The sequence below is a fragment of the Procambarus clarkii genome, chromosome 36 (assembly GCF_040958095.1).
Source record: "Procambarus clarkii isolate CNS0578487 chromosome 36, FALCON_Pclarkii_2.0, whole genome shotgun sequence".
Taxonomy (NCBI): domain Eukaryota; kingdom Metazoa; phylum Arthropoda; class Malacostraca; order Decapoda; family Cambaridae; genus Procambarus; species Procambarus clarkii.
This window is the reverse complement of record NC_091185.1, coordinates 35,366,287-35,394,149: the sequence shown is the minus strand read 5'-3', so window position 1 is coordinate 35,394,149 and position 27,863 is coordinate 35,366,287. Positions and strand designations below refer to the sequence as shown.

Below are 27,863 nucleotides of genomic sequence, written 5' to 3'. Positions count from 1 at the left end.
AATTCTTACCACAGCCTAGTTTGTTACAACCCCCCCGCACAAGCACTTAGTAAACCTTGTTAATCTGTTAAAAATCACGAGGTTTAGTATCCAAACCCACAATTCAACTCATGCCACAAACAAAAGCTAACCTAACTAATAAAATTTGACAAATATTTGAGTGTCCAACATCAACATGTTTAAATTCATAAATTTCTCTGCTGTCAACTGACAACAATCCTCCAACATCAGGAAACATACATCCTATCCTTACTGACATAGCTAAATAACATTTCCCTACTCTATCATCAAAGACTAGCTATTAAAATCTCTTGTCTCTTCACTAGCCAAGTTCATGTGTCCTCTAGAGCCGGCCACACCGTGCTCAAACATAAACATTAAAGTTATATCTTCAGACTGAACTTTCAGTCATCCGGGAGCGTACTACGGAACTATCAGGTTCACATCCGTGTATTAACCACTCCCCAATCAATGTCAACCTTGACATGCTAAGGAACACACCTAATGTTTATTACAAGTATCTAAAAATATAAAAAAAAATTCCTATACTATATCACAGGTTTCAGCTGACTGTACAGCCAAATGTCCTCACTCACTAGAAGTGTCAATGTTTATATTGGTCTGCCTGTCCTGTGTATAAACATTCTGGAACAAAAATAGCACACAACATAATTTTCCATAACCATTTGTTCTGGGCTTAAACAATGTCACAGGGGCTTCGATTTTGATTACTGACCAATTTATAGAGTAAAATTTTCATATATTATACCAGAATTATTTTAAATCTGTTTTTCAACATTTATAAAGTATTGATTCTAAATCTGTTTTTCAACATTTAAACAAAAGTGTACAGATATTCTTTACACCGATGTTCAGAGCCAACTTTGTTGTTTGTATCAATTGTCCATATTGAGTAATCGAGGAAAAAAAGCGATGCTGCTGGATGCTGAATGTAGTCGCTGACGATGACGATGTCGATCTTGCTTCTTCCCATGTGTAGACATCAGTACCTGGTCCTCTTGTACTCCCATCCGGTAGTCTTGAATGACGACAGAGTGTAGTAGAGCAGAGTGCCAAGTGACAGCTGTAGAATACTGTTACTTCGGCCATTAATCTTGCTCTCGACAGTCCACACGCCTTCATATCAATCACAGTTCACACGGCAGTCTTGATGTTAGCTTGACGGCGCAGATGACCACAGGAGAGCAGGACTGGATGTACCAACAGTCTCTCGTAGCAGGAGTGATGTTAGAGGGTCGTAGAGGCGGGTTGCTTGTTTGCAGAACAGGTGAATCTCGTCTTCCATCATTGCTCACGTCATCTCCGGCGTTTCTTGATGTCACCAGGTTACTAGGCCGTAAACACCAACTGTGTATACCCTCGTACCGCCGACTTTAGGCCAAAGGAGACAATTTTGCGACCTTCTATTGGCGAGTCCCGGTACTCTGTAGGGAAACCGTGCCTTCCACCTGTGACCGCCTTAGTTCTGCTTTCTTGTTACTTCAGATGACGTAATCATTAATCTTCCGGCGAAATTCTTGAGTACTGCTACGCGCTTTCCATTTCTTGACCTCTCCTCCAACACTGCTGGAATGGCTGCAGTCTTGATGACGCAGCATGTGGGTAGTGGTGTGTTACGGCCCTCTCGGGTCGCAACCGGGTTCTTACTCTGATGTTGTTAGAGGAAGGGTATCCGGCCCCAAGCCAGTAGTGGCTTTCAAGGAATGTGATCCGTAACGCAAGTAAATTAAAGGGAAAGGGAAATAAAGTCAAAACTTAATATAATATAATTATCATCGTCACCAATAAATAAGATATAAACGATTACACGGGAGGGGGGGGTATAAACACTATAATATACACTGTTGTCTTCTTCTGAAGACTCTGGATCTTCACGGTGCCAAGCTCTCGGAGCTCTCGTGGCCTCACGACGAATCCTTTGAGAATCTTGAGTCTACCCCAGCCACAGGCCAGCCAAAACACAGTTCCACTGGGGGCACCGTCGTGGAGGCCGTCAACCACAAGTCCAGCAGATAGCTGGCAGGTTCCAAATCAGCGACGCTGGTTAGGCCACTCCACGAGCGATACTAGGGACGCGCCCTAGTCAGGAGCCTCGTGTGATACCACAGATCACTCTCCTTTCCACAACACCCCAGTGGTTAAGCGTCTCCACCAGTCAGTCCCGGGTATGACAATCCTTCAACTGCCGCTTCACAGGCAGGGTAACACCACAGTGTTCATCCGGGGGGCGACTCACAGCTGCTGCAGCAAACACTTGGTGACGAGACGGCTGCCTTGGGTAGACTGACTCAACTTCCATTACAGCAGTCCCAGGTCGACTCTGTAATCAGACAAGTCATCAGTAACAGGGACACACAAAAACACCTCACTTACAGGCTTAGACACAAACGCCCGACGTATCCACTCCATAGATGGCGTTGTTGTCTGAGCACCACCTCACCAGAGGTCAGTAGCGGCTATGTTGTGAGCTGAACAGGACTGGAAACTGGCCCTTGTGGCCAGTACACCTCGTCCTCACCAGGTGTCGTCGTCCATTTGGAGGGGGTTTCGGGAGCTGACCCACAGATGGCGTGGTCGTCACTGCTCCTGGCTCGGACGCTGGATTCGGGTCCGTAACACCTCCCCACCAAAAGGAATTTGGTTTGGGGTTCTATAAAGAGAAACACAAACCAAATTAGTACGAGGACACAACTCCAAATGGACTCACGTACCCTGTAAACTGGAACGGCGAGGCAGTCTCGTCCACAGAACTGTCCTAAGGAGACACCCTGGCACAAAGGGAACTTGAAAATGGAAGGCAATGACCTGCCAGACGTAATTTTCCACACCTCCACTGCGATGTCAAACAGGGGCATCATCTCACCTCTCTCGAGTAAGGATCGGTGTAGACATGATGTGGGCCGACTCGACACTTCCCTGTGTCGTGGCACCGATGATGACTGATCACAGACGGCATTTCTAGTACCGGTCCGGTAGTCCTTCAGGGAGACGGGAACCTAATATACAGGGGTTTGATAATTTAGAGTGACAGCAACTGTGGGTAAGTCAATACTTACTGCGTACTCGCCTACTAGGTCCACACCTAGTCCCAACAGGGCTGTTCGTACATTGAAGATGGCATTCGCTCTGCCACCGTCAGGTCGACCAACGTTCCGTATAACACTGCATTTAGGCTCAGCAATCACGCGGGGGGTGTCAACCTGTCGGAAACAGTCACTCATATTATCATTTCTCGTACCTCCTGTATCTACCATCACCTTCCAGGTTCCTTCTTCGACTGCAACACTCACTGTGCACGTCTCCAATCCCTGGGACCTCTTCTCGATTTTCAAGGGAGCCATCATTTGTCGGGTTGTCCACTGGTCCTTACTGAGAACACATATGAGAACAAAACAAAACACCGCTAAGAAACATTTGGCTAACTTAGGGATAAGCTTCCTGAGCCTGTCATGTCCATAGCTGGCAATATCCACTAGCCTGGCTTGGACCAAAGAGGGCACTAGACCTATCGAACATACCTCACATACCTCCGACGTCTGGGGAAACTCTGGCCGGTTCAATGAACGCTGTACCTTGCCATACCGCAATTACACATCCGCCTTCGCTCCAGACTCTTGGTATCCGTGGGAACTTGCACACGAGACCTCTCTTCATGCCCAGGTGCTTCCGCCATCGTAACCGCATGTTCCTCGTCGGGAGAAGAATCGGGAGACACTGCTAGAATGCTGCAGACTCTGTCGTCAATCTGTAGGCGAGAGGAAGGATTAAACATTATATCTGAATCCGGGTCTGACTGTACCTGGAATTTACCACTGCCCACTGTTACCTCAGACCTTGCTGTTCTGGCTGACTCGTCCGCGACCTTGGGATGATTGTTGCTCCAACCTGTCACCAAGTCGTTGGCTAGTACCACGTCAATCCCAGCTATAGGGAGGGCATCGACTACTGCCAACGCACATGTGCCGCTGAAGTAAGGCGAGTCGAGGTGTACCAGCACTAAGGGGGCGATGTACTGCGTCCTAGGAAACCCGACTAGGACAACCTTTTGTCTCCTATCCACACTCACTCCCTCGGGTAACGAGCTACTCACGATCAGGGACTGGGCTGCTCCACTATCTCTGAGTACTACAACAGATCTACCAGTATGACCACTCGATACATACCCGCTTGAAGTGTGAGGGCCGAACAAACTTGGTCCTTCCTGCGTAGTCGTCGACTGGCTTCCTGCTGGTGGTGTCACACAGCTCATCAACATCACCTCCCTACGAGCGCCGTTACCTCTTCTGCCTCGGCACATAGCAGCTACATGCCCTTTCTGCCCACAAGTCCAGCACACCACATTCCTCCTCGGACTCCGGTGTTTCGGACTGCTAGGACTAATCCTTCGAGGGCTACTTGGGGGCGTCTTCTTAGCACTTTGTGGAACGGGGGTCTCCTCTTCGTCATGAGGTTTGTCAAACCGGCGTTGGTAATTCCTCGGGACGTACTTAGCAGACGGCCTATGAGTCAGGATGTATTCCTCAGCCATAGTGGCTGCCGCACTCAAGGTCTCTACCTGCTGTTCCTCTAAGTACGTCTTCAGGTCTCCAGACAAACAGTCCTTGAAGTCCTCTAACAGTATGAGCTGCTCGAGGTCTTCTTTGGTCTCCACCTTCCGAGAGGCAGACCATTCCTGGAAAAGTCGCTCCTTGATTGTGGCGAGTTCGGTGAAAGTGTGCTCTGAGGTCTTCTTCAGGTTTGTAAACTTCTGCCTGTACGCCTCAGGTACCAATTGGTACGTCATGAGCACGACCTTCTTCACCTGGTCATAATCGCCAGAGTCGTCAAGGGACAACGTGGAGTAGGCGATTTGGGCCTTCCCAGTCAGGACTGACTGTATCATGATGGCCCAATTCTCCCTTGGCCACTCCAAAGAGGCAGCGACTTTCTCGAAGGCTGCGAAGAACTTTGAAACTTCCTTCTCGTTGAATTTTGGGACCATTTTAATGTTCCTTACCGGATCGAAACTACTGGTGTCCATTGTTTGCCTCCGACCACCGCCTAACCGCAATACTTCTAGTTCATGTTGTCTCTGTCTTTCTTTTTCTTCTCTCTCTCGCTCTTTCTCTTCCCTCTCTTTAGCGATTTCTAGCTTTTTCCATTCTATTTCACGGTGGATCTCTAGTTCACGCATCTTCACAGTAAGTACACTTATATTTAGTTCACTCTCATCACTTTCGACATCACTGCTCTTACCTTCCTTTTGAGTGGAAGCTATTTCCTCACCTTCCTTTATACTAGGTGCCTCGCCTTCCTGTTTCTCCTCTGCCTTCAAATGCCGGTGAACCTTGAACAAGATCTCCACACGGGAATCACTGGCACGGATCTTGATCTCCAGGTAGGCACTCACCAGTACGAGTTCCTGTTTGCCCAGATATTTTAATCTGGCAAGACAGTCCTCTCTGTTCAGAAAAGCCTGAACATCGTCCAGATCATCGATGGTAGCTTTTTCTGCCATTGTCACAGATGGAACACTTAGCACTTAACACACCGCTCCACTTTAGCACTTAACGCACCGAGCACTGTTCTACGTCAATATTGCACTTTATCGCACCAAACACTGCACTTGCCAATATTGCACGTAATTACATCGGGCACCGCACTACACAATATTGCACTTAATCACAGCGAACACCTCGCTCTACAATATAGCACTGAATCACACCGAGCACCGCGCTACACAATATTGCACTTAATCACAGCGAGCACCGCACTGCACAATATTGCACTTAGTCACTCTGAACACCGCACAGGACGTATAACGTCCTAATAGTCACACAGGGGAAATTATTTACAGGGATTACGCCACTTCACCACCCCTGTCAAACATACTTGACAAGAGGTCGGATCCCGCTGGGGATGCCAATTATGTTACGGCCCTTTCGGGTCGCAACCGGGTTCTTACTCTGATGTTGTTAGAGGAAGGGTATCCAGCCCCAAGCCAGTAGTGGCTTTCAAGGAATGTGATCCGTAACGCAAGTAAATTAAAGGGGAAGGGAAATAAAGTCAAAAACTTAATAATATAATTACTGTCACCAATAAATATATATAAGAAGATTACACAGGGGGGGGGGGTATAAACACTATTATCTACACTGTTGTCTTCTTCTGAAGACTCTGGATCTTCACGGTGTTCACGATGCCAAGTTCTTGGTGCTCTTGTGGCCTCACGATTAATCCTTCGAGAATCTTGAGTCTACCCTGGCCACAGGGCAGCAAAAGCACAGTTCCACTGGGCGCACCGTCGTGGAGGCCGTCAACCACAAGTCCAGCAGATAGCTGGCAGGTTCCAAATCAGCGACGCTGGCTAGGCCACTCCACGATCGATACTAAGGTCGCGAACCCTTAGTCAGGAGCCTCGTGTGATACCACAGATCACTCTCCTTGCCACAACTCCCCAGTGGTTAAGCGTCTCCTCCAGTCAGTCCCGGATATGACAATCCCTCAACTGCCACTTCACAGGCAGGTCAACACCACAGTGTTCATCCGAGGGCGACTCACAGCTGCTGCAGCAAACACTTGGAGACGAGACGACTGCCTTGGGTAGACTGACTCAACTTCCATTACAGCAGTCCCAGGTCGACTCTGTAATCAGACACGTCATCAGTAACAGGGACACACAAAAGCACCTCACTTACAGGCTCAGACCCAAACGCCCACCTATCCACTCCATAGAAGGCGTTGTCGTCTGAGCACCACCTCACCAGAGGTCAGCAGCGGCTGTGTTGTGAGCTGAGCAGGACTGGAAACTGGCCCTTGTGGCCAGTACACCTCGTCCTCACCAGGTGTCGTCGTCCATTTGGAGGGGGTTTCGGGAACTGACCCACAGATGGCGCGGTCGTCACTGCTCCGTGCTCGGACGCTGGATTCGGGTCCGTAACATGGTGATCTCGAGACAGCTACCCCGGCGTTGTATGGCACCTCCGGTGACTGCTATAATGTGGACAGCTCGCTGGCCCTGACAACCTCGTTAGTGACGTGAGGCGTCGGCCGGGTGACTCTTGGACAGTCACTCATCCCCCAAAGTAACTGATGTATGAGTTACTGGGTCTTGTGGGCGGAGGTCTTTGTGTAACGTGCCTCCCCCCTCGGTCTTTACAGACAAGGGTTCACGTGTGGCTGGAACAACTGGGTCGGTGTACCAATCAGACCTGGGAACAGACAGACACAACACAGCGGAAGCATAGATATACTCTGGGTTTGGTGGAGGTGGAATCCCAGAGCATGGTAAAAGCTGCTACCTGAGTTAAGTATAGAGACAGTACACCTCATTGCCTTTACAGGAAAATCTAATGAATACTAAATTATACTAACCAAGGAAGTTACTTTACTGTATAGCACGAGATCTCGTCACCATAGGGTGGCGAGACTGCACCTGACTACTGATGAGTGATGACAGAGGGTCATCCTCATCTTCCGACTCGTCGGTGAAGCCATGAGTCAGCACTGCTGAGTCAGGAACTAGACCCGCTGAAGGCAGTTCTAATTCCTCTCTAGCATGATATTGTTTCAATTTATTTACATGAATTGTCCTTTCCACCTGGTCCTCGAACACTCCTTTTATAACAAGATTAACCGGCCCCGCCCTTTTAATTACTCTATATGGTCCTCGCCACCTCGGAGCTAGTTTCCTACTCTGATTGGCGGGGGCAGCCTCATTCACTCTCAATACGAGGCTTCCTTCCGTCTACTCAAGAGGGCGCACTTTCTTGTCATAAAAATGAGCATACCGAGTCCGTGCCTTCTTGGACGCTTCAGCTGCAATATTCCATGCATTTCTCATTTTTCCAAGGACCTCTGAAGGATAGTCCTCCCCGTATGCAACATTATGTCTGTTAAGCAGGCCTGGGGGGAAATTGCATGAATTACCAGTAAACAAATGAAGTGGTTGGGTGTTAATTGATTGGTAGATGGCAGTATTCAAGGCGAACTGAACATAGGGTAGGTGTTCATCCCAGGTGTTTGCGTCATGTTCAGCAAGGATTGCAAGCATATCCTTGACTGAACGATTAGTCCGTTCCGTCATTCCGTTTGCTTGTGGGTGGTAGGCTGTTGTGAGAGCCGAAGTTGTCTCTAAAATCTTACACACTTCTCTAAATATATTCCCATTGAATTCTTGACCCCGGTCAGAGACTAAAACTTTAGGAGGTCCGAATACAGTAACGAACCTACGCAAGAACGCATCTGCAACCGTACGAGAATCCTTCTGAGACCGCTGCCACCATTGTAACACGGGGAGGGTGTTCTCGAGCTATCTTTCCTCCTTCTTTTCCTTCTACCCGAATTCTTACTTTTTATTTCTCTACAAGGGACTCCATAACTTTTACTAAAGCCGACTCCACGCCACGTGGTCCTAAGACGATTGACCGACTTAGGATTCTACAACCCGTATGACGTGACCTAGACTTTGAGCAAAACCCTAGAGTCGCCTCCGCCGCCACCGCAAGACCAGTAACACAGAGCAATGATCGAGGTCTGGATCGATCATGCTAATTAATCAACATTGGGGCTTGATCCCCACTAGTAACCGATGACCTTGGAAACTTAGAGTGTGGAATTAATTACACGGGAATGATGAATTCCGACTCGATGTTAGAATCGGCGCCCAATCCAACTCTGCCTCGTGTGGCCCACGTGACCAGGACAAGTTCACATATAACAAACACATGGAAATAATAAAAATGCAGAATATTAACTAATTAATTTATTACAAGAAAACTAAAACAAAAACTAAATATGTTCACTCCCTACTTGACCTGAACGGCAATGAGTTGACTATCCCTATAAAAACTCATAAAACAACTCTACCTTGGGCGACCAGCTCTAGATGTTGGGGGCTGGTCTTGGGAGAGAGGTAAGATGGTTGACCTCTCCCAGTTGATCTGGAGTCCACACTGATCTCCCTCTCTCTGGTCTTCCCCAGACTAGAGCATTGTATTGTTCCGCATCGCTTACCAAGTTACTTAGCCAGGTTTAAGTTATAACAATTAACCTCTGTTGTACTTAATTGATCCAGACTGGTTGAATTATTTTACTGAAGTTAAATTACACAAGCATCTAACGGCAGAGCTGTTCCCGATCACCAAAATGGTTATTTGAACTTTGAGAAATAGTGGACATGTCAACTCTGATGACCTATGACCGCCGGTCACTCGCGCCTTACAACTTAGATCTGATTCGTGACGTCACTGATGGTGACTTAACTCAAATCTCCTAATAATTAGAATACTCTTGGTACTATAACCAGGAATATTATACTTTACAATTTTAATACAAAATGAATAAAGGCTAATTTCTCTAAATTACTGAATACTATAGGATGGTTCATTATACGCAACTATGAACAGAGACGCCCGCCATTTGTGACTCAGACCTGCTAATCCCCAGGGGAATGTGCGTTGTCGAGGTCAGGTCCCTACACGAAACTTCTGAAACCTTCTGGAATAATTCTTACAACAGCCTAGTTTTTTACACGGACGTTATTGAGCAGTGTTTTGTGATTTGGGAACTGAACCGACTATAAAATCTTGGTATTTCGCTAGTGCTAACATCATTCACTATGTACCAGTGAGTTGTCCTGATCCTCTAACTTATACCAGAGAGATAAAGACCTGGGGGTTGACATCACGCCAGACCTGTCCCCTGAACCTCATATCAAGAGGATAACATCAGCGGCATATGCCAGGTTGGCTAACATAAGAACGGCCTTTAGAAACTTATGTAAGGAATCTTTCAGAACATTGTATACCACATAATGTCAGACCAATTCTGGAGTATGCGGCTCCAGCATGGAGTCCATATCTAGTCAAGCATAAGACTAAACTGGAAAAGGTTCGAAGGTTTGGCACCAGACTAGTACCCGAGCTGAGAGGTATGAGCTACGAGGAGAGACTACGGGAATTAAACCTCACTTTGTTGGAAGACAGAAGAGTTAAGGGGGACATGATCATCATTTACAAGATTCTCAGAGGAATTGATAAGGTAGATAAGGACAGACATTTTAACACAAGGGGCACACGCACTAGGGGACACAGGTGGAAATTGAGTGCCCAAATGAGCCCTAGAGACGATAGAAAGAATTTTTTCAGTGTGAGATTAGAAAATAAATGGATTGTATTAGGAAGTGATGTGGTGGAGGCTGACTCTATACACATTTTCAAGTGTAGATATAATAGAGCCCAGTAGGCTCAGGAACCTGCACACCTGTTGATTGACGGTTGAGAGGCGGGACCAAAGAGTCAGAGCTCAACCCCCGCAAGCACAACTAGGTAAGTACAACTAGGTAAGTACAACTTGGCAAGTACCAGTGAATCGTCCTCATTATTTAACTTATACCAGTAATTCGTCCTCGTCTTAAGGTTATCTTTCGGGACTTAGCGTCCCCGCGGCCCAGTCCTCGACCATGTTTTTTGTTTCACATTCCCAGGAAGCAGCCCGTAGCAGCTATCTAACTCCCAGGTACCTATTTACTGCTAGGCAACAGGGGCATCAGGGTGAGAGAAACATTTTGCCCAATCAGCAAAATGTCAGCAGCACATTCTGAGTGTTCAAACGTCAGCAGCACATTCTGAGTGTTCAAACGTCAGCAGCACATCCTGAGTGTTCAAACATCAGGAGCACATTCTGAGTGTTCAAACGTCAGCAGCACATTATGAGTGTTCAAACGTCAGCAGCACATTCTGAGTGTTCAAACTTCAGCAGCACATTCTGAGTGTTCAAACGTCAGGAGCACATTCTGAGTAATCAGGCGTCAGAAGCTCATTCTGAGTAATCAGACGTCAGCAGCACATTCTGAGTGTTCAAACGTCAGGAGCACATTCTGAGTAATCAGACGTCAGAAGCTCATTCTGAGTTCATCGTTATGTATCAAATATTAATAAAATTAGTTAAATTTGTATAAATATCTACTTTATCTTGTCAAAGAAAACGGCGTGGTTTAAGAACACATTCCGGAGCTCACTACATGTGGCAGGGACACCACTAACATGTGTGAGCTCACTACATGTGGCAGGGACACCACTAACATGTCTGAGCTCAGTACATGTTGTAGGGACACCACTAACATGTCTAAGCTCAGTACATGTGGCAGGGACACCACTAACATGTCTGAGCTCAGTACATGTTGTAGGGACACCACTAACATGTCTGAGCTCAGTACATGTTGTAGGGACACCACTAACATGTCTGAGCTCACTACATGTTGTAGGGACACCACTAACATGTCTGAGCTCAGTACATGTTGTAGGGACACCACTAACATGTCTAAGCTCAGTACATGTGGCAGGGACACCACTAACATGTCTGAGCTCAGTACATGTTGTAGGGACACCACTAACATGTCTGAGCTCAGTACATGTTGTAGGGACACCACTAACATGTCTGAGCTCACTACATGTTGTAGGGACACCACTAACATGTCTGAGCTCAGTACATGTTGTAGGGACACCACTAACATGTCTGAGCTCACTACATGTTGTAGGGACACCACTAACATGTCTGAGCTCAGTACATGTTGTAGGGACACCACTAACATGTCTGAGCTCACTACATGTTGTAGGGACACCACTAACATGTCTGAGCTCACTACATGTTGTAGGGACACCACTAATATGTCTGAGCTCACTACATGTTGTAGGGACACCACTAACATATCTGAGCTCACTATATGTGGCATGGACACCACTAACATGTCTGAGCTCACTACATGTTGTAGGGTTACCACTAGCATGTCTGAGCTCACTACATGTTGTAGGGACACCACTAACATGTCTGAGCTCACTACATGTTGTAGGGACACCACTAATATGTCTGAGCTCACTACATGTTGTAGGGACACCACTAACATGTCTGAGCTCACTACATGTTGTAGGGACACCACTAACATGTCTGAGCTCACTACATGTTGTAGGGACACCACTAACATGTCTGAGCTCACTACATGTTGCCGGGTCACCACTAGCATGTCTGAGCTCACTACATGTTGTAGGGTTACCACTAGCATGTCTGAGCTCACTACATGTTGTAGGGTTACCACTAGCATGTCTGAGTGGCCTACATGTTGCAGGGACACCACTACCAGGCTGTTGCTTGGTGCGGCCCGGAGGTCCACATATCCACCACTGCTTGGTTTGTCCGGCACTTTTTCCAGCATACTAACCAGTTTCTCTTATAGACTTCAAATTGGTTCCGCAATATTTCTTTTATCTGCTGATAGGATATTGAACAACCTTGGACCATTGATGTTCAGACAGTGTTCTCTGATTGTGTCTATGGCCCTCTACTCTTCACTTGCTCTATTCTGTATTTCTTTCTATATCTGTCACTCCAGATGTTGTCGTTTTACTGCTGAAACTTGGTACCTGTATAGACCAGGTCGCTAAGCACTCAGACCCTTATGTTTGCCATGCACTCAGACCATCATGCTTGTCATGCACTCAGACCCTAATGCTTGTCAAGCACTGAGACCATCGTGCTTGTCATGCACTGAGACCAACATGCTTGTCATGCACTGAGACCATCGTGCTTGTCATGCACTGAGACCATCGCGCTTGTCATGCACTGAGACCATCGTGCTTGTCATGCACTGAGACCAACATGCTTGTCATGCACTGAGACCATCGTGCTTGTCATGCACTGAGACCAACATGCTTGTCATGCACTGAGACCATCGTGCTTGTCATGCACTGAGACCATCGTGCTTGTCATGCACTGAGACCATCGTGCTTGTCATGCACTGAGACCATCGTGCTTGTCATGCACTGAGACCATCGTGCTTGTCATGCACTGAGACCATCGTGCTTGTCATGCACTGAGACCATCGTGCTTGTCATGCACTCAGACCATCATGCTTGTCATGCACTCAGACCCTAATGCTTGTCATGCACTCAGACCATCATGCTTGTCATGCAGTCAGACCATTATGCTTGTCATGCATTCAGACCATAATACTTGCCATGCACTCACAACATCAGGCTTGTCATGCACTCAGACCATCATGCTGGCCACTCAGATCATCATATCTGTGCAACATACTGGATTTCATCTCCTCCGAAAAAAATCATTACATATCCAAAAATAGCGATTTATCACCGCAATTAAAAATCAATTGACCACAATATTATCATCTAAGAATAGTTTTCAAAGTATTATTATTCCAAAGCTTTAAACAGGAACGACTGTTTTGTCCACAAATGGGAAAATAATTAGGAAAGAGAGGCGAGTCTCAGTCAAGCAATATGCCTCCATTAGCGTAGGCTCGACCTGGGAATAACAACTACTAACCCTTTAAGTGGTTTCCTTTACTGAGGTCATGTTCGGGAATTTGTTTTGTGAGTGAAGAGTTGTAGTTGTATTCACCTAGTTGTATTCACCTACTTGTATTCCCCTAGTTGTATTCACCTAGTTTATTCACCTAATTGTATTCCCCTAGTTGTATTCACCTAGTTGTGCTTGCGGGGGTTGAGCTCTGGCTCTTTCGGCCCGACTCTCAACTGTCAATCATTCAACTGAGATATATATATATATATATATATATATATATATATATATATATATATATATATATATATATATATATATATATATATATATATATATATATATATATATATATATATAAAAAGTTTGTGAGGGTACCACCTCTGGTGCCAATGTGGGGACCCATAGCCTCGGAGAAGAAAATAGAAAGTATTCAGAGGAGACCTTGTGGTTTCTCACTGAACACTAATATTATCTTCTCCTACCACCCCCATTCTTTTGTATGTACACATATATATTTACTTTATTTGAACTTTGTTACAAAAAAGGAGTTACATATGGGTTACAAAGATGGTTATCATAGGTTGTCGAGTTCCTCCAGCTCCTCAGATGTCGGGCAGGAACCCTGGATGCAGTGCGCATTTCCCCTCTGTATTGCCACACTGAGGCGCTGAAAAAGAAAGCTTGCAGCTCTCGGGTCCCTTGTTGTTTCAATGAGCCTAGAACCCAGTTCCTTCAAAAAACTGGTAGCACTTTTACCCCAGGCGCCGAGTGTCTCAGAAGCAATGGGGACAAAATTGTAGTGGTGATCCAGTTCTCTATACTTACGGGATTTGGCTGCTTCCCTGTGGGTGGCAGCGCCACCTGGTTGTGCAACCCTGAGGTTAATGTAGGTGTTAGCCAGGGTTGATACGCACGTGTAGTCCCATACCAACTGCTTGCCATTCTTCCAGGGGGTTCTTCCAGGGTATATATATATATATATATATATATATATATATATATATATATATATATATATATATATATATATATATATATATATATATATTAGTATATTTTGGTAGCAGTCTTTCCTGTAGACATATATTATTAAATATGACCGAAAAAGTAAGATTAATAATTCTAACACGAATTTTCTCAATCTTTCGTACATTACGCTTCACTGTTGGAGGTAAATCAAAAATCACTTCTCCAAAATTCATTTTTATTTCTAGTCTGACGCGACACGGGCACGTTTCGTAAAACTTATTACATTTTCAAAGACTTCACAAATACACAACTGATTAGAACTTACGTCTCTCTGATATTATATCTACATTTGAGTGAGGTGGGAAGGGTGATGTGGCATTAACACAAGACAGAACAGGAGGGGATATTAATAGGGTATTAAAAGTATCAACACAAGACAGAACAGAAACAATGGGTATTGAATAGAAGTGTTTGTAGAAAGCCTATTGGTCCATATTTCTTGATGCTTCTATATTGGAGCGGAGTCTTGAGGTGGGTAGAATATAGTTGTGCAATAATTGGCTGTTGATTGCTGGTGTTGACTTCTTGATGTGTAGTGCCTCGCAAACGTCAAGCCGCCTGCTATCGCTGTATCTATCGATGATTTCTGTGTTGTTTACTAGGATTTCTCTGGCGATGGTTTGGTTATGGGAAGAGATTATATGTTCCTTAATGGAGCCCTGTTGCTTATGCATCGTTAAACGCCTAGAAAGAGATGTTGTTGTCTTGCCTATATACTGGGTTTTTTGGAGCTTACAGTCCCCAAGTGGGCATTTGAAGGCATAGACGACGTTAGTCTCTTTTAAAGCGTACTGTTTTGTGTCTGGAGAGTTTCTCATGAGTAGGCTGGCCGTTTTTCTGGTTTTATAGTAAATCGTCAGTTGTATCCTCTGATTTTTGTCTGTAGGGATAACGTTTCTATTAACAATATCTTTCAGGACCCTTTCCTCCGTTTTATGAGCTGTGGAAAAGAAGTTCCTGTAAAATAGTCTAATAGGGGGTATAGGTGTTGTCTCTGAAGAGACAACTAACACAACACAAATATAGAAGCATCAAGAAATATGGACCAATAGGCTTTCTACAAACACTTCTATTCAATACCCATTGTTTTCTGTTCTGTCTTGTGTTGATACTTTTAATACCCTATTAATATCCCCTGTTCTGTCTTGTGTTAATGCCACATCATCCTTCCCACCTCACTCAAATGTAGATATAATATCAGAGAGACGTAAGTTCTAATCAGTTGTGTATTTGTGAAGTCTTTGAAAATGTAATAAGTTTTACGAAACGCGCCCGTGTCGCGTCAGACTAGAAATAAAAATGAATTTTGGAGAAGTGATTTTTGATTTACCTCCAACAGTGAAGCGTAATGTACGAAAGATTGAGAAAATTCGTGTTAGAATTATTAATCTTACTTTTTCGGTCATATTTAATAATATATATATATATATATATATATATATATATATATATATATATATATATATATATATATATATATATATATATATATATATATATATATATATATATATATATATATATATATATATATATATATATATATATATATATATATATGTCGTACCTTGTAGTCAGAACGCACTTCTCAGCCTACTATGCAAGGTCCGATTTGCCTAATAAGCCAAGTTTTCCTGAATTAATATATTTTCTCTATTTTTTTTCTTATGATATGATAAAGCTACCCATTTCATTATGTATGAGGTTATTTTTTTTTATTGGAGTTAAAATTAACGTAGATATATGACCGAACCTAACCAACCCTACCTAACCTAACCTAACCTATCTTTATAGGTTAGGTTAGGTTAGGTAGCCGAAAAAGTTAGGTAAGGTTAGGTTAGGTAGGTTAGGTAGTCGAAAAACAATTAATTCATGAAAACTCGGCTTATTAGGCAAATCAGGCCTTGCATAGTAGGCTGAGAAGTGAGTTCTGGCTACTAGGTACGACATATATATATATATATATATATATATATATATATATATATATATATATATATATATATATATATATATATATATATATATATATATATATATATATATATATATATATATATATATATATATATATATATTTATATTTCCTCACACACACATCCCCAGGAAGCACCCCATAGCAGCTGTCTAACTCCCAGGTACCTATTTACTGCTTGGTGAACAGGTTCACCGGAACACTAGGAGTATGGCCACATAGTGCAGTCCACTCAGCCGCGAGGCCCCCTCTGTGTGTGTGTGTGCTCATCTATTGGTGCTCACCTATTTGTGCCAGCAGGATTGAGCATTGACTCCTGGATCCCTTTCTAGCCATCGGTTGCTTACAGCAATGACTCCTGTCCCATTTCCCTATCATATCTAGTTTTAAATTTATGAATAGAGTTTGCTTTCACAACCTGCTCCTTAAGTGCATTCCATTTTTCCACTACTCTCACGCTAAAAGAAAACTTCCTAGCATCTCAGTGACTCATCTGAGATTCCAGCTTCCACCCATGTCCCCTCGTTCTGTTACTATTCCGTGTGAACATTTCATCTATTTCCACTTTGTCAATTCCTCTGAGTATTTTATACGATCCGATCATATCCCCCCTCTCCCTTCTTTTTTATAGTATCGTAAGATTCACACACAGTTCCTTCAGGAGAGTGTGTGTGTGTGTGTGTATTCACCTAGTTGTGCTTGCGGGGGTTGAGCTTTGCTCTTTCAGCCCGCCTTTCAACTGTCAATCAACTTTTACTAACTACTATTTTTTTTCTTTCACACACACACCCAGGAAGCAGCCCATGACAGCTAACTAACTCCCAGGTACTAATTTACTGCTAGGTAACAGATGCATCAGGGTGAAAGAAACTCGGCCTATAGTCTCTCGCCGGCGCCGGGAGTGTATGTGTGTACTTACCTAATTACACTTACTAATTGTTCTTGCGGGGGCTGAGCTCTGGCTCTTTGGTCCCGCCTCTCATCTGTAAATCAACTAATGTACAGGTTCCTGAGCCTATTGGGCTCTATCATATCTACACATGAAACTGTGTATGGAGTCAGCCTCCACCTCATCACTTCCTAACGCATTCCATTTGTCAACCACTCTGACAATAAAAAAGTTCTTTCTAATATCTCCGTTGCTCATTTGGGCACTCAGTTTCCACTTGTGTCCCTTAGTGCGTGTGCTCCTTGTGTTAAATAGCCAGTCTTTATCTACCCTATCAATTCCCTTGAGAATCTTGAATATGGTGATCATGTCCTTCCTAACTCTTCTGTCTTCCAACGAAGTGATGTTTAATTCCCATTGTCTCTCCTCGTAGGTGATTCCTTTCAGCTCGGGTACTAGTCTGGTGGCAAACCTTTGACCCCTTTATAATTTAGTCTTATGCTTGACTAGATATGGACTTCATGCTGGAGCCGCATAATCCAGAATTGGTCTAACATATGTGGTATATCATGTTCTGAAAGATTCCTTACACAAGTTTCTAAATGCCGTTCTTATGTTAACCAACCTGGCATATGCCGCTGATGTTATCCTCTTAATATGAGCCTCAGGGGACAGGTCTGGCATTAAATCAGCCCCCAGGTCTTTCTCTCTCTCTGACTCTTGAGGTATTTCATCTTCCAAATGATACCTTGTATCTGGTCTCCTGCTCCCTACACCTATCTTCATTACATTATATTTGCTTGGGTTCTCGTGTACCACTGTGTGTGTGTGTACTTACCTAATTGTACTCACCTAATTGTGCTTGCGGGGGTTGAGCTTTGGCTCTTTGGTCCCGCCTCTCAACTGTCAATCAACTGGTGTACAGATTCCTGAGCCTACTGGGCTCTATCATATCTACATTTGAAACTGTGTATGGAGTCAGCCTCCACCACATCACTTCCTAGTGCATTCCATTTATTAACTACTCTGACACTGAAAAAGTTCTTTCTAACGTCTCTGTGGCTCATTTGGGTACTCAGCTTCCACCTGTGTCCCCTTGTTCGCGCCCCACCAGTGTTGAATAGTTCATCCTTGTTTACCCGGTCGATTCCCCTGAGGATTTTGTAGGTTGTGATCATGTCCCCCCTTACTCCTCTGTCTTCCAGTGTCGTAAGTTGCATTTCCCGCAGCCTTTCCTCATAACTCATGCCTTTTAGTTCTGGGACTAGTCTAGTAGCATACCTTTGTACTTTTTCCAGCTTCGTCTTGTGCATGACAAGGTCAAGCCGCATACTCCAGGATTGGTCACCTTAGAGCAAGGAGAAATTCCAGAGGTAAGTGAGGGAATAGCTAACCAGGAACCACTGGAAGAGTTTGAGATTACCAGTGGGGAAGTAAGGAAGTGTTTACTAGAGTTGGCCGCATACTCCAGGATTGGTCTTACATATGTGGTGTACAAGATTCTGAATGATTCCTTACACAGGTTCCTTAACGCCGTTCTGATGTTAGCCAGCCTCGCATATGCCGCAGACGTTATTCTCTTTATGTGGGCTTCAGGAGACAGGTTTGGTGTGATATCAACTCCTAGATCTTTTTCTTTGTCTGTTTCATTAAGTACTTCATCTACTATTCTGTATCCTGTGCCTGGCCTCCTGTTTCCACTGCTTAGTTTCATTACTTTGCATTTACTCGGGCTGAACTTCAACAGCCATTTGTTGGACCATTCACTCAGTGTATCTAGGTCATCTTGTAGCCTCCTACTATCATCCTCTGTTTCAATCATCCTCATAATTTTTGCATCGTCGGCAAAAATTGAGAGAAACGAATCTCTACCCTCTGGGAGATCATTTGGGGACCAGAAACAGTATAGGTCCAAGGACTGACCCCTGCGGGACTCCACTTGTGACGTCTCGCCAATCTGAGACCTCACCCCTCACACAGACTCGTTGTCTCCTGTTGCTTAGGTACTCCTCTATCCACCGGAGTACCTTCTTTTTCACTCCAGCCTGCATCTCCAACTTTCGCACTAGCCTCTTGTGTGGCACTGTATCAAAGGCTTTCTGACAATCCAAAAATATGCAGTCTGCCCACCCTTCTCTTTCTTGCCTTATTTTTGTTGCCTGGTCGTAGAATTCAAGTAACCCTGTGAGGCAGGACCTGCCATCCCTGAACCCATGTTGATGCTGTGTTACAAAGTTCTTTCGCTCTAGATGCTCCACTAGTTTTTTTTTTCGCACAATCTTCTCCATCAGCTTGCATGGTATGCAGGTTAAGGACACTGGCCTGTAGTTCAGTGCCTCCTGTCTATCCCCTTTCTTCTATATCGGGACTACGTTAGCTGCTTTCCAAATATCTGGCAGTTCCCCTGTTGCCAGTGATTTGTTATACACTATGGAGAGTGGGAGGCACAGTTCTCTTGCTCCTTCCTTTAGAACCCAATGGGAGATTCCATCTGGGCCTATAGCCTTCGTCACGTCCAACTCTAGTAAACACTTCCTTACTTCCCCACTGGTAATCTCAAACTCTTCCAGTGGTTCCTGGTTAGCTATTCCCTCACTTACCTCTGGAATTTCTCCTTGCTCTAAGGTGAAGACCTCCTGGAATTTTTTATTCAATTCCTCACACACTTCCTTGTCATTTGTAGTGAATCCTTCCGCCCCTATCCTTAATCTCATAACCTGTTTCTTTACTGTTGTTTTTCTCCTAATGTGGCTATGCAACAATTTAGGCTGAGTCTTTGCCTTGCTTGCGATGTAATTTTCGTATTGTCCTTCTGCCTCTCTTCTCATCCTGACGTATTCATTCCTGGCATTCTGGTATCTTTCTCCAGAGTCCTTTTATTCCTATAGTTTCTCCATGCCCTTTTACTTTGCTGCTTAGCTAGCCTACATCTCTGATTAAACCATGGGTTCTCATTTTCATTTCTCTGTTTTCCCTTTGGACTGGGACAAACTTGTTTGCAGCGTCCTTGCACTTCTGTGTGATGTAATCCATCATATCTTGGGCCGTCTTTTCCCTGAGCTCTGTTTCCCATGCTATATCTGTTAGGAATTTTCTTATCCCCTCATAGTTTCCCTTTCGGTATGCTAACCTTTTGGTTTCGGTATCCCTCCTCGAGTTCAATAACCGTTCTTCAATCAAATACTCAAACACCAGTACACTGTGGTCGCTCATTCCTACTGGGTCCTCAAAACCGATTTCTCTTATGTCGGAGTCGTTCAGAGTGAAGACTAGATCGAGTCTCGCTGGTTCGTCATTGCCTCTCATCCTTGTGGGTTCTCCGACATGCTGGGTTTAAAAGTTGCTTGTCACCACCTCCAATAGTTTGGCTCTCCACGTATCCTCGCCTCCATGCGGTTCCTTGTTCTCCCAGTCAATCTTTCCGTGATTGAAGTCCTCCATGATGAGCAGGTGGGATCTATTTTTACAGGCAGCAGAGGCTGCCCTTTCAATTATAGTGTTAACTGCCATGTTGTTGTTTTCATACTCTTGACTGGGTCTCCTGTCATTTGGTGGAGGGTTGTATATTACTGCTACTACTATTCTTGGTCCTCCCATTGTTATGGTGCCTGCTATGTAGTCTCTGAACTCCTCACAGCCCGGGATGGCCATCTCCTTAAAACTCCATTCCCTTCTCATGATTAGGGCCACTCCGCCTCCTCCCCTACCGCCCCTCTCTTTCCTTATTACTATGTACTCCTGGGGAAACACGGCATTCGTTATGATTCCAGAGAGTTTTGTTTCAGTGAGTCCGATTACATCTGGGTTAACTTCTTGTGCTCTTTCCCTTAGTTCACTTGTCTTGCGTGTGATCACATCTATGTTCGAGTACATCACCCTGAAACTGACTCTCTTCTGCTTCTTTTCTGGTGGGACCTTTGGGATCTGGGGTGAATGGGAGCTGGGGGGACCTGGCACGGGGAGATTGGTGGAGGAGGGAGGGCTTGGGGTGGTGGGGGAGAGGGGGAGGGTACAGGGGGTGGATAAGAGGGGGAGTGTACAGGGGGTAGGTAAGAGGGGGAGGGTACAGGGGGTGGGTAAGAGGGGAAAGGTACAGGGGGTGGGTAAGAGAGGGAGGGTTGGGGAAGCATGGGGGGAGGAGAGACTGTGGGGGATAGGGGAGATGGGGGGGCTTGGGGGGAGATAAAAGGGTGGAGGGCTTGGGGGGCGTGGGGGAAAAGGGAGGGCTGAGGTGGGTGAGGGAGAGGGGAGGGTTTAGGGGAGTGAGGGAGAGGGGAAGACTTAGGTGGGGTGAGGGAGAGTGGGGGGCTTAGGGGGGGAGGGGGGGGGGGAAGGGAGGGCATGGGGGTGGGAGAGACGGGAAGGCATGTGGGAGAAGGGAGGGCATGGGGGATGGGGGAGATGGGAGGTCCTGGGGAGTGGGGTGAGGGGGAGAAGGGAGGTGAGTGGGAGGGGGTGGGTGGGTGGGGGGAGGGTGCCCTAGGTGGGTACTTAGTGGGGGCTGACAGGGGATGGGGCAGGTTGGGTGTCTGTTGGGCAGAATGTGGGGGTGGTGCCCCAATCCCTGTGGCTGTTGCACTGTTTGAGGAGGGTTCTCCACTTCCCTCTGGGATTGTAGGGTTCTGGGTTGTGGTACTCTGATTTCCTTCTCTCTCATTCCCTCTCTCATCCCTGCGCTCCTTCCTCGCGTCTGCTGTCTGTATTCTCTCTTCCCTTGTCATATCCCTCAGCAGGAATATTTTTTTGAACTTCTCTACACCTGCTAGACAGCACTTCCTTGCTAGCAGTTCCTCTTTCGCGATTTCGCTCATGAAAACCACCTTTATCATTCGGTCTCTGTCCTTGTTGTACTTTCTAAGCCTGAAAACCTTTTCAACATTTCGCTCAGCTCCCTCCATCCTTACCTCTTTAAGGATCTCTTTAATCATGTTTTTGTCCTTGTCTCTCCGCTCCTTTGGTCTGGTCCCTGTTTGCTCTTTAATGCCTGCTACTACTACTACCCTATTTCTCTCTATCAGCCGGCTAGTACATCTAGCCGCTTCCTGAGAGGAAGCCACTTCCATGGCAACTTCCTTAACTGAAGACCTAGCTTCAGGGCTCTTTTTAAGCATTTCAGCAAATGAGATCTGGGTTGTGGTGGTCCCCTCCACAGTAGCATTCCCATCTCCCTGGGGTACGGTTTGTGCCTGGTATTGTGGAAGAGTCTCCTTTAGGTATCTTATCTCCTCCTTTGCTGCCCTTAGATCATCTTGCAGGTTAGCTACTGTCTCCCTCATTACCCTCAGTCCTTCACTGAATTCATTCCGCATTTGCTGGAGTACTTCCTTCATCCAGGCTTCCTGTCTTCCTGTTTTTTTTTTTTTTGTGTGTGTGTGTGTGTGTGTGTGTGTGTGTGTGTGTACTTGAGTGAGTGTGTGAATGAGAGTGCGTAAAATCAATTATTTGAACTCACATACTTGTTCCGGCAGGATCCTAGCATTTAGCTTTTGGATCCCACCTTTCCAGCAGCCGGTTGCCTATCGCAATAACTATTACTATTATATCCTCTATCAAATCAACTTCTAAAACTTTGAATTATTTTCGCTTCCAAAAACTTTTCATTTTATTGATTTCTTATTGTAATTACTCTCGCGATAAAATAAAAGAATATATCATCTATTTAACCATCAGCTTCTCATTCTACCATCCTTGTTCTCCTGATCATTAATCATTTTAATCATCTCCTTTTTTCCATATTCGTATTTAATTAAGAATAAGGAAATTAAATGTGATTGTAATACTCTCGGCTCTCTGACGTACATAAACATTCTTTTTGGATATATACATCTATCTGTTCGCCTCTTTTCTCGGTGAATATTTTTTATATTTTTTTGAGATATATACAAGAGTTGTTACATTCTTGTACAGCCAACAGTAGGCGTAGCGTTTCGGGCAGGTCCTTGGAATACGATCCCCGCCGCGAAGTATCCTTTTACAACCAAGTACTCATTTTACTGTTGAGTTAAACAGAGGCTACAGTTAAGGATTTGCCCCCAGTAAATCCTCCTTGGCCAGGATACGAACCCATGACAGAGCGCTCGCGGAACGCCAGGCAAGTGTCTTACCACTACACCACGGAGAATATACAGAGTTTATATATTCCTGGAATATATTCAAGACTGGCGTATACTTATAGGCTGATCATTAGTATACTTATAGGCTGGTCAGTATACTTATAGTCTGGTCAGTAGTATATTTATAGACTGGCCAATAGTATACTTACAGGCTGGTCAGTAGTATACTTACAGGCTGGTCAGTAGTATACTTACAGGCTGGTCAGTAGTATACTTACAGGCTGGTCAGTAGTATACTTACAGGCTGGTCAGTAGTATACTTACAGGCTGGTCAGTAGTATACTAACAGGCTGGTCAGTAGTATACTTACAGGCTGGTCAGTAGTATACTTACAGGATGGTCAGTAGTATACTCTCAGGCTGGTCAGTAAGGTATTATGATGGCCTTAACAACCATACAAAGGTCAGTAGGTCGTATCCATCCTGCGAACCGTTTAAAGACCCGCGTTCACACGACACAAATACCCACAAACTAATTACGTCGAATGAGCTTATTTTCACCCATTCTGAGCACCTGGACACTGCAATACACAACAATTTAACTGATCACGAAACGGCAGAACGCGAACCCCTCGGCCGCTAAGGCTCGTTTGTTTCGGGAAGTTATATCGTACATAACACGGTAATCCAGTTACACAGATCCCAGAGTTATTAGGCAACCCAAATATTCCTCTGGTGCAATCTATCCAGTTGAATGTTGCGTTGCAACTACAGGTCGCTAGGGTTGTGAGGTAGCCATTAGTCAGGTGTCAGACGGGTGAGAGATCCGTGGAGCGAGGGAGTGGTATGTTGGTGAGTATGTGAGTATGATGAGGTTGGGTGGTCGGAAAGGAGTATGTTGAGTATGCAAGAGGAGTAATTATTGTGTTGGATGAATATGCTGGGTGAATAATGAGATTGTGGGACGTAAATAACGAGTATATTGGATGATTTTGTGCGAAGGCTAATGAATATGTTGAATTAGTAATCTGGGGTTGGTAATGAGTATGTTAGACGAGTAAATGTGGTGGTGTTATGATCCCAGGTAGCTGAAAAACGAGTCTCCCTTTTGAGAATGATTCTATCAGGCCTGACCTGACTGGGAGGTCAAGGAAATACAGAAATGAAGACTCATATGTGCAATAATTGGGTAAAATCGCTAAACAAATTAAGAATATAGGCAGTGAATCATGATATAGATAAATGACTGGTTATGAGATGTGGAAAGTTTGCTGGAGGCGTGAGGCTCGCATGAGAGGAACTTGAGCCACATGGGCTGAAGAAATCGTGAGAGGAGGGCGTGCTCCGTTTGAGCCCCTGTTATAAAGGAACCCCTGTTTGATATACCTTCAAGAGGAAGGAAGTGGACAGTCGTCTCGACAGAGGAATAAGTTAGGAGGCGTGTCAGCTTAAGTCAGGAACTGCTTAAGGGGTTGAAGAGCAGTTAAAGTAGTTCTGTGGGTAGCCTGAGGTCGCCGCCCCGTCAGAGAGCGCCTTGCATGAGACCTTATTATGGTAAGCCCAAATTTAGCCAGTTTACAGTGATTGTCGATAGTTGATCTTGTGCCCAACGATCATAGCGAATGTTTATTGATACGTTACGCATGTTTTGATAAGGCAGGAAGCCTAAATAAGAGGGCGAAGATGAGAGACACAGCTGGAGGGACGAACAGCATATCCTCTCCCGTCGACCGCCTGGAGCCAACTGACCGCTGGCAGCGGATGACAGCTCCCAGAGTGAAGAGCCGCCCTCGGGCAAGGCGGAGCATGGACCAGCCTAAACGGGGGAGTCCACTCTCACAGTATGTAGAGAGCAGGGAGATGTCAAGTGAAACATTAATTGTATGGTTTATTTTGTTTATGTGTTTTGGTTATGTGTTTATATATATATAAACATGGGCCACAAGAGGTCACCTGTACTGACCGGGGACCAGCCTCGCTACCTACGCTAAGTACCTGCCATAAAGTTTGAAAAATAACATACATAATATTACAAATATACGGTATACATATAATATTATAAATATTAAACATATAAATATATATACATATATATTGTTACAAATATACAATATACATATAATATTATAAATATATAGATATATACAACAAAACAAGGCAATATGGGAGTAAATAAACAAATTTGTGGCCACTGTAACAACTTCTTAAAGACGAAGGTAACGGGAATTGAATGTTATATCTGTAAGACTAGATTCCATTCAGCTTGTACAGGAGTGAGTAACACTACGGCACTGAGAGCTGGCCACTTGCTCTGGGTGTGTAAAAATGACCTGCCAGCTTGGAATATCCTAAAAAACCTTCTAGATAACATGACGCATGATCGGAAAACATCATTCATTGGAAGCCTACCAGCCATCCAGAAGGAGTGGGAAAGGAACAACAATTCTAATATACAAGGGGCGGAGGCTATAGTCAGGGATGAAACTGAGGCTGAAACTCAGGAAGTTGTAAACTCTGACTCATTAGGCCCGGATGTAGATGACAGTAAACTAGAAAGTGTACCAGACAGCACTGACAGCTCGATAGGTACAGACACTACGACGGTTCTCGACAGAGCAATTCAGAACAGAAGGACAGACTTATGCCAATTTTATGCAAAGGGCATATGCAGACATAGATATGCTGGTAATAAGAAAGGATTAGAATGCAGTTACCAACATCCCAAAAAATGTTTAAATATGCTTAGGAAAGGTGAGTGTCGATTTGGATCAATATGTAGGTTTTTCCATCCTGACATGTGCCAAACCTCACTGGAGGACAGAAAATGCTATGACCTCAGCTGCCCACACTTTCACGTGAAAGGCACGGAACGCTACATAAAGAGTGGCAAGCAGGATAATGAATTTGGAGGAAACTCTATAAATTTTTTATACAAGACCGGCAGAGAATTCATAAGGAGCAGCATGGAGAGTGTATGGAACTGGATGCCAGATCCACTTGCATTCCAGAATTACATATACAATTACCCACCGAAAGGGAACTACAACTACGACAGAAAACTGCCCTACAACAATCAGTACTGGTCAGAACAAACTCATTATGTCCACGAATAATGGACTTGCCGAAAAAGTCTCCCATTCAAACTATCACTAATAGAGTAACCTCATTCATCTTTGCCAATATACAAGGACTGAAAACAAGAACAAACAACAAAGTACAGTTCATAAATGGCCTCCTCACGGAGTCAAATGCAGTATTTGGAGCTTTCACAGAAACCCATGCAGGGGAATTGTTGGACAGTGAGATCTGGATTCCAGGATATAACCTATACAGGTGTGATAGGAAAATTAGGTCACATGGAGGAGTGGGTCTGTATATTAGGGAAGACCTTGTATGCTCGGAGCTCCTAAACGTTACAAATGAGGTGGTAGAGGTACTGGGATTAAAAATAGAGAAAATAAATTTAGTGATTACACTAATATACAAACCGCCAGATGCAACGGCTGAGGAATTCACAGAACAGATAAGCAAAATAGAGAATAGCCCTGATAATTTGGAGAACCCGATACCTGATATTATCTTCCTAGGTGACTTCAACTTGCCTAGTCTCAGGTGGAAAATAGCAAACAATAATATTATACCAGGAAATCTATCAGGACCTAACCAACCACAGCATGGTTGTCAGTAAGAGGTCATACTCTTCAAGCTTTCGGCTGTCGTAAGATGCGGCGCACCTCAGAAAGTAGGTTAGCCTCGGAAGGGAGCAGAGTGCTCCTGGCAGTTTGGGTTCGAGTCACTTCTGGGGTGTGTTTTCAGTTATATATATATATATATATATATATATATATATATATATATATATATATATATATATATATATATATATATTTATATATATATATATATATATATATATATATATATATATATATATATATATATATATATATATATATATATATATATATATATTTGTTTCATGTTCTGGCTTGTGTTGATGAAAATCCACCTCACTCAAATGTAGATATAAACAAAATCGGAGATGTGTAAGTTCTATTCAGTGTGTATGTGTTAACTAAAGTCTTTGAAAATGTAATAAGTTTTATGAAACGCGCTCAAGTGTCGCGTCAGACTAGAAATAAAAATGAATTTTGGAGAATTGATTTTTGAATTACCACCAACAGTGAAAAGAAATGTACGAAAGATTGAGAAACTTCGTGTTAGAATTATTAATCTTACTTTTTCGGTCATATTTTATAATATATATATATATATATATATATATATATATATATATATATATATATATATATATATATATATATACAACTTTAGAACACTTTCCCACCAGGAGACTCGAACCCTAGCCAGCACAGAAGCCTTCCAGCAACTGGCATAACAGGTACGCCTTAACCCTCTGCACCACCGCTCAGATCCCTAAAAGAGATGGTAATTTCGGAGTATTTAAATCCCCCAAAGATCAACACCTCCCAAGAGCACCAGAGCAAGTGAGGGGTTATTTAGACGTTAATTTCATCAAGTCCCTGTTAATATGGGAAGACACAGTGTCTCTGCTTAAGGCACAACTCTCCTAAACA

General features: G+C 44.2%; 1 protein-coding gene across 1 annotated transcript in view; it reads right to left on the bottom strand.

Annotated features, from left to right (window-relative positions):
* The window catches only part of LOC138371753 (putative uncharacterized protein DDB_G0271982), a 108,459-nt gene that overhangs the window by 13,235 nt on the left and 67,361 nt on the right, over positions 1-27,863 (bottom strand). Inside the window, exon 2 of the mRNA XM_069336775.1 lies at positions 3,594-3,766. Coding sequence (XP_069192876.1) covers positions 3,594-3,766 — 173 coding nt within the window. The remainder of the gene's footprint in view (positions 1-3,593; positions 3,767-27,863) is intronic.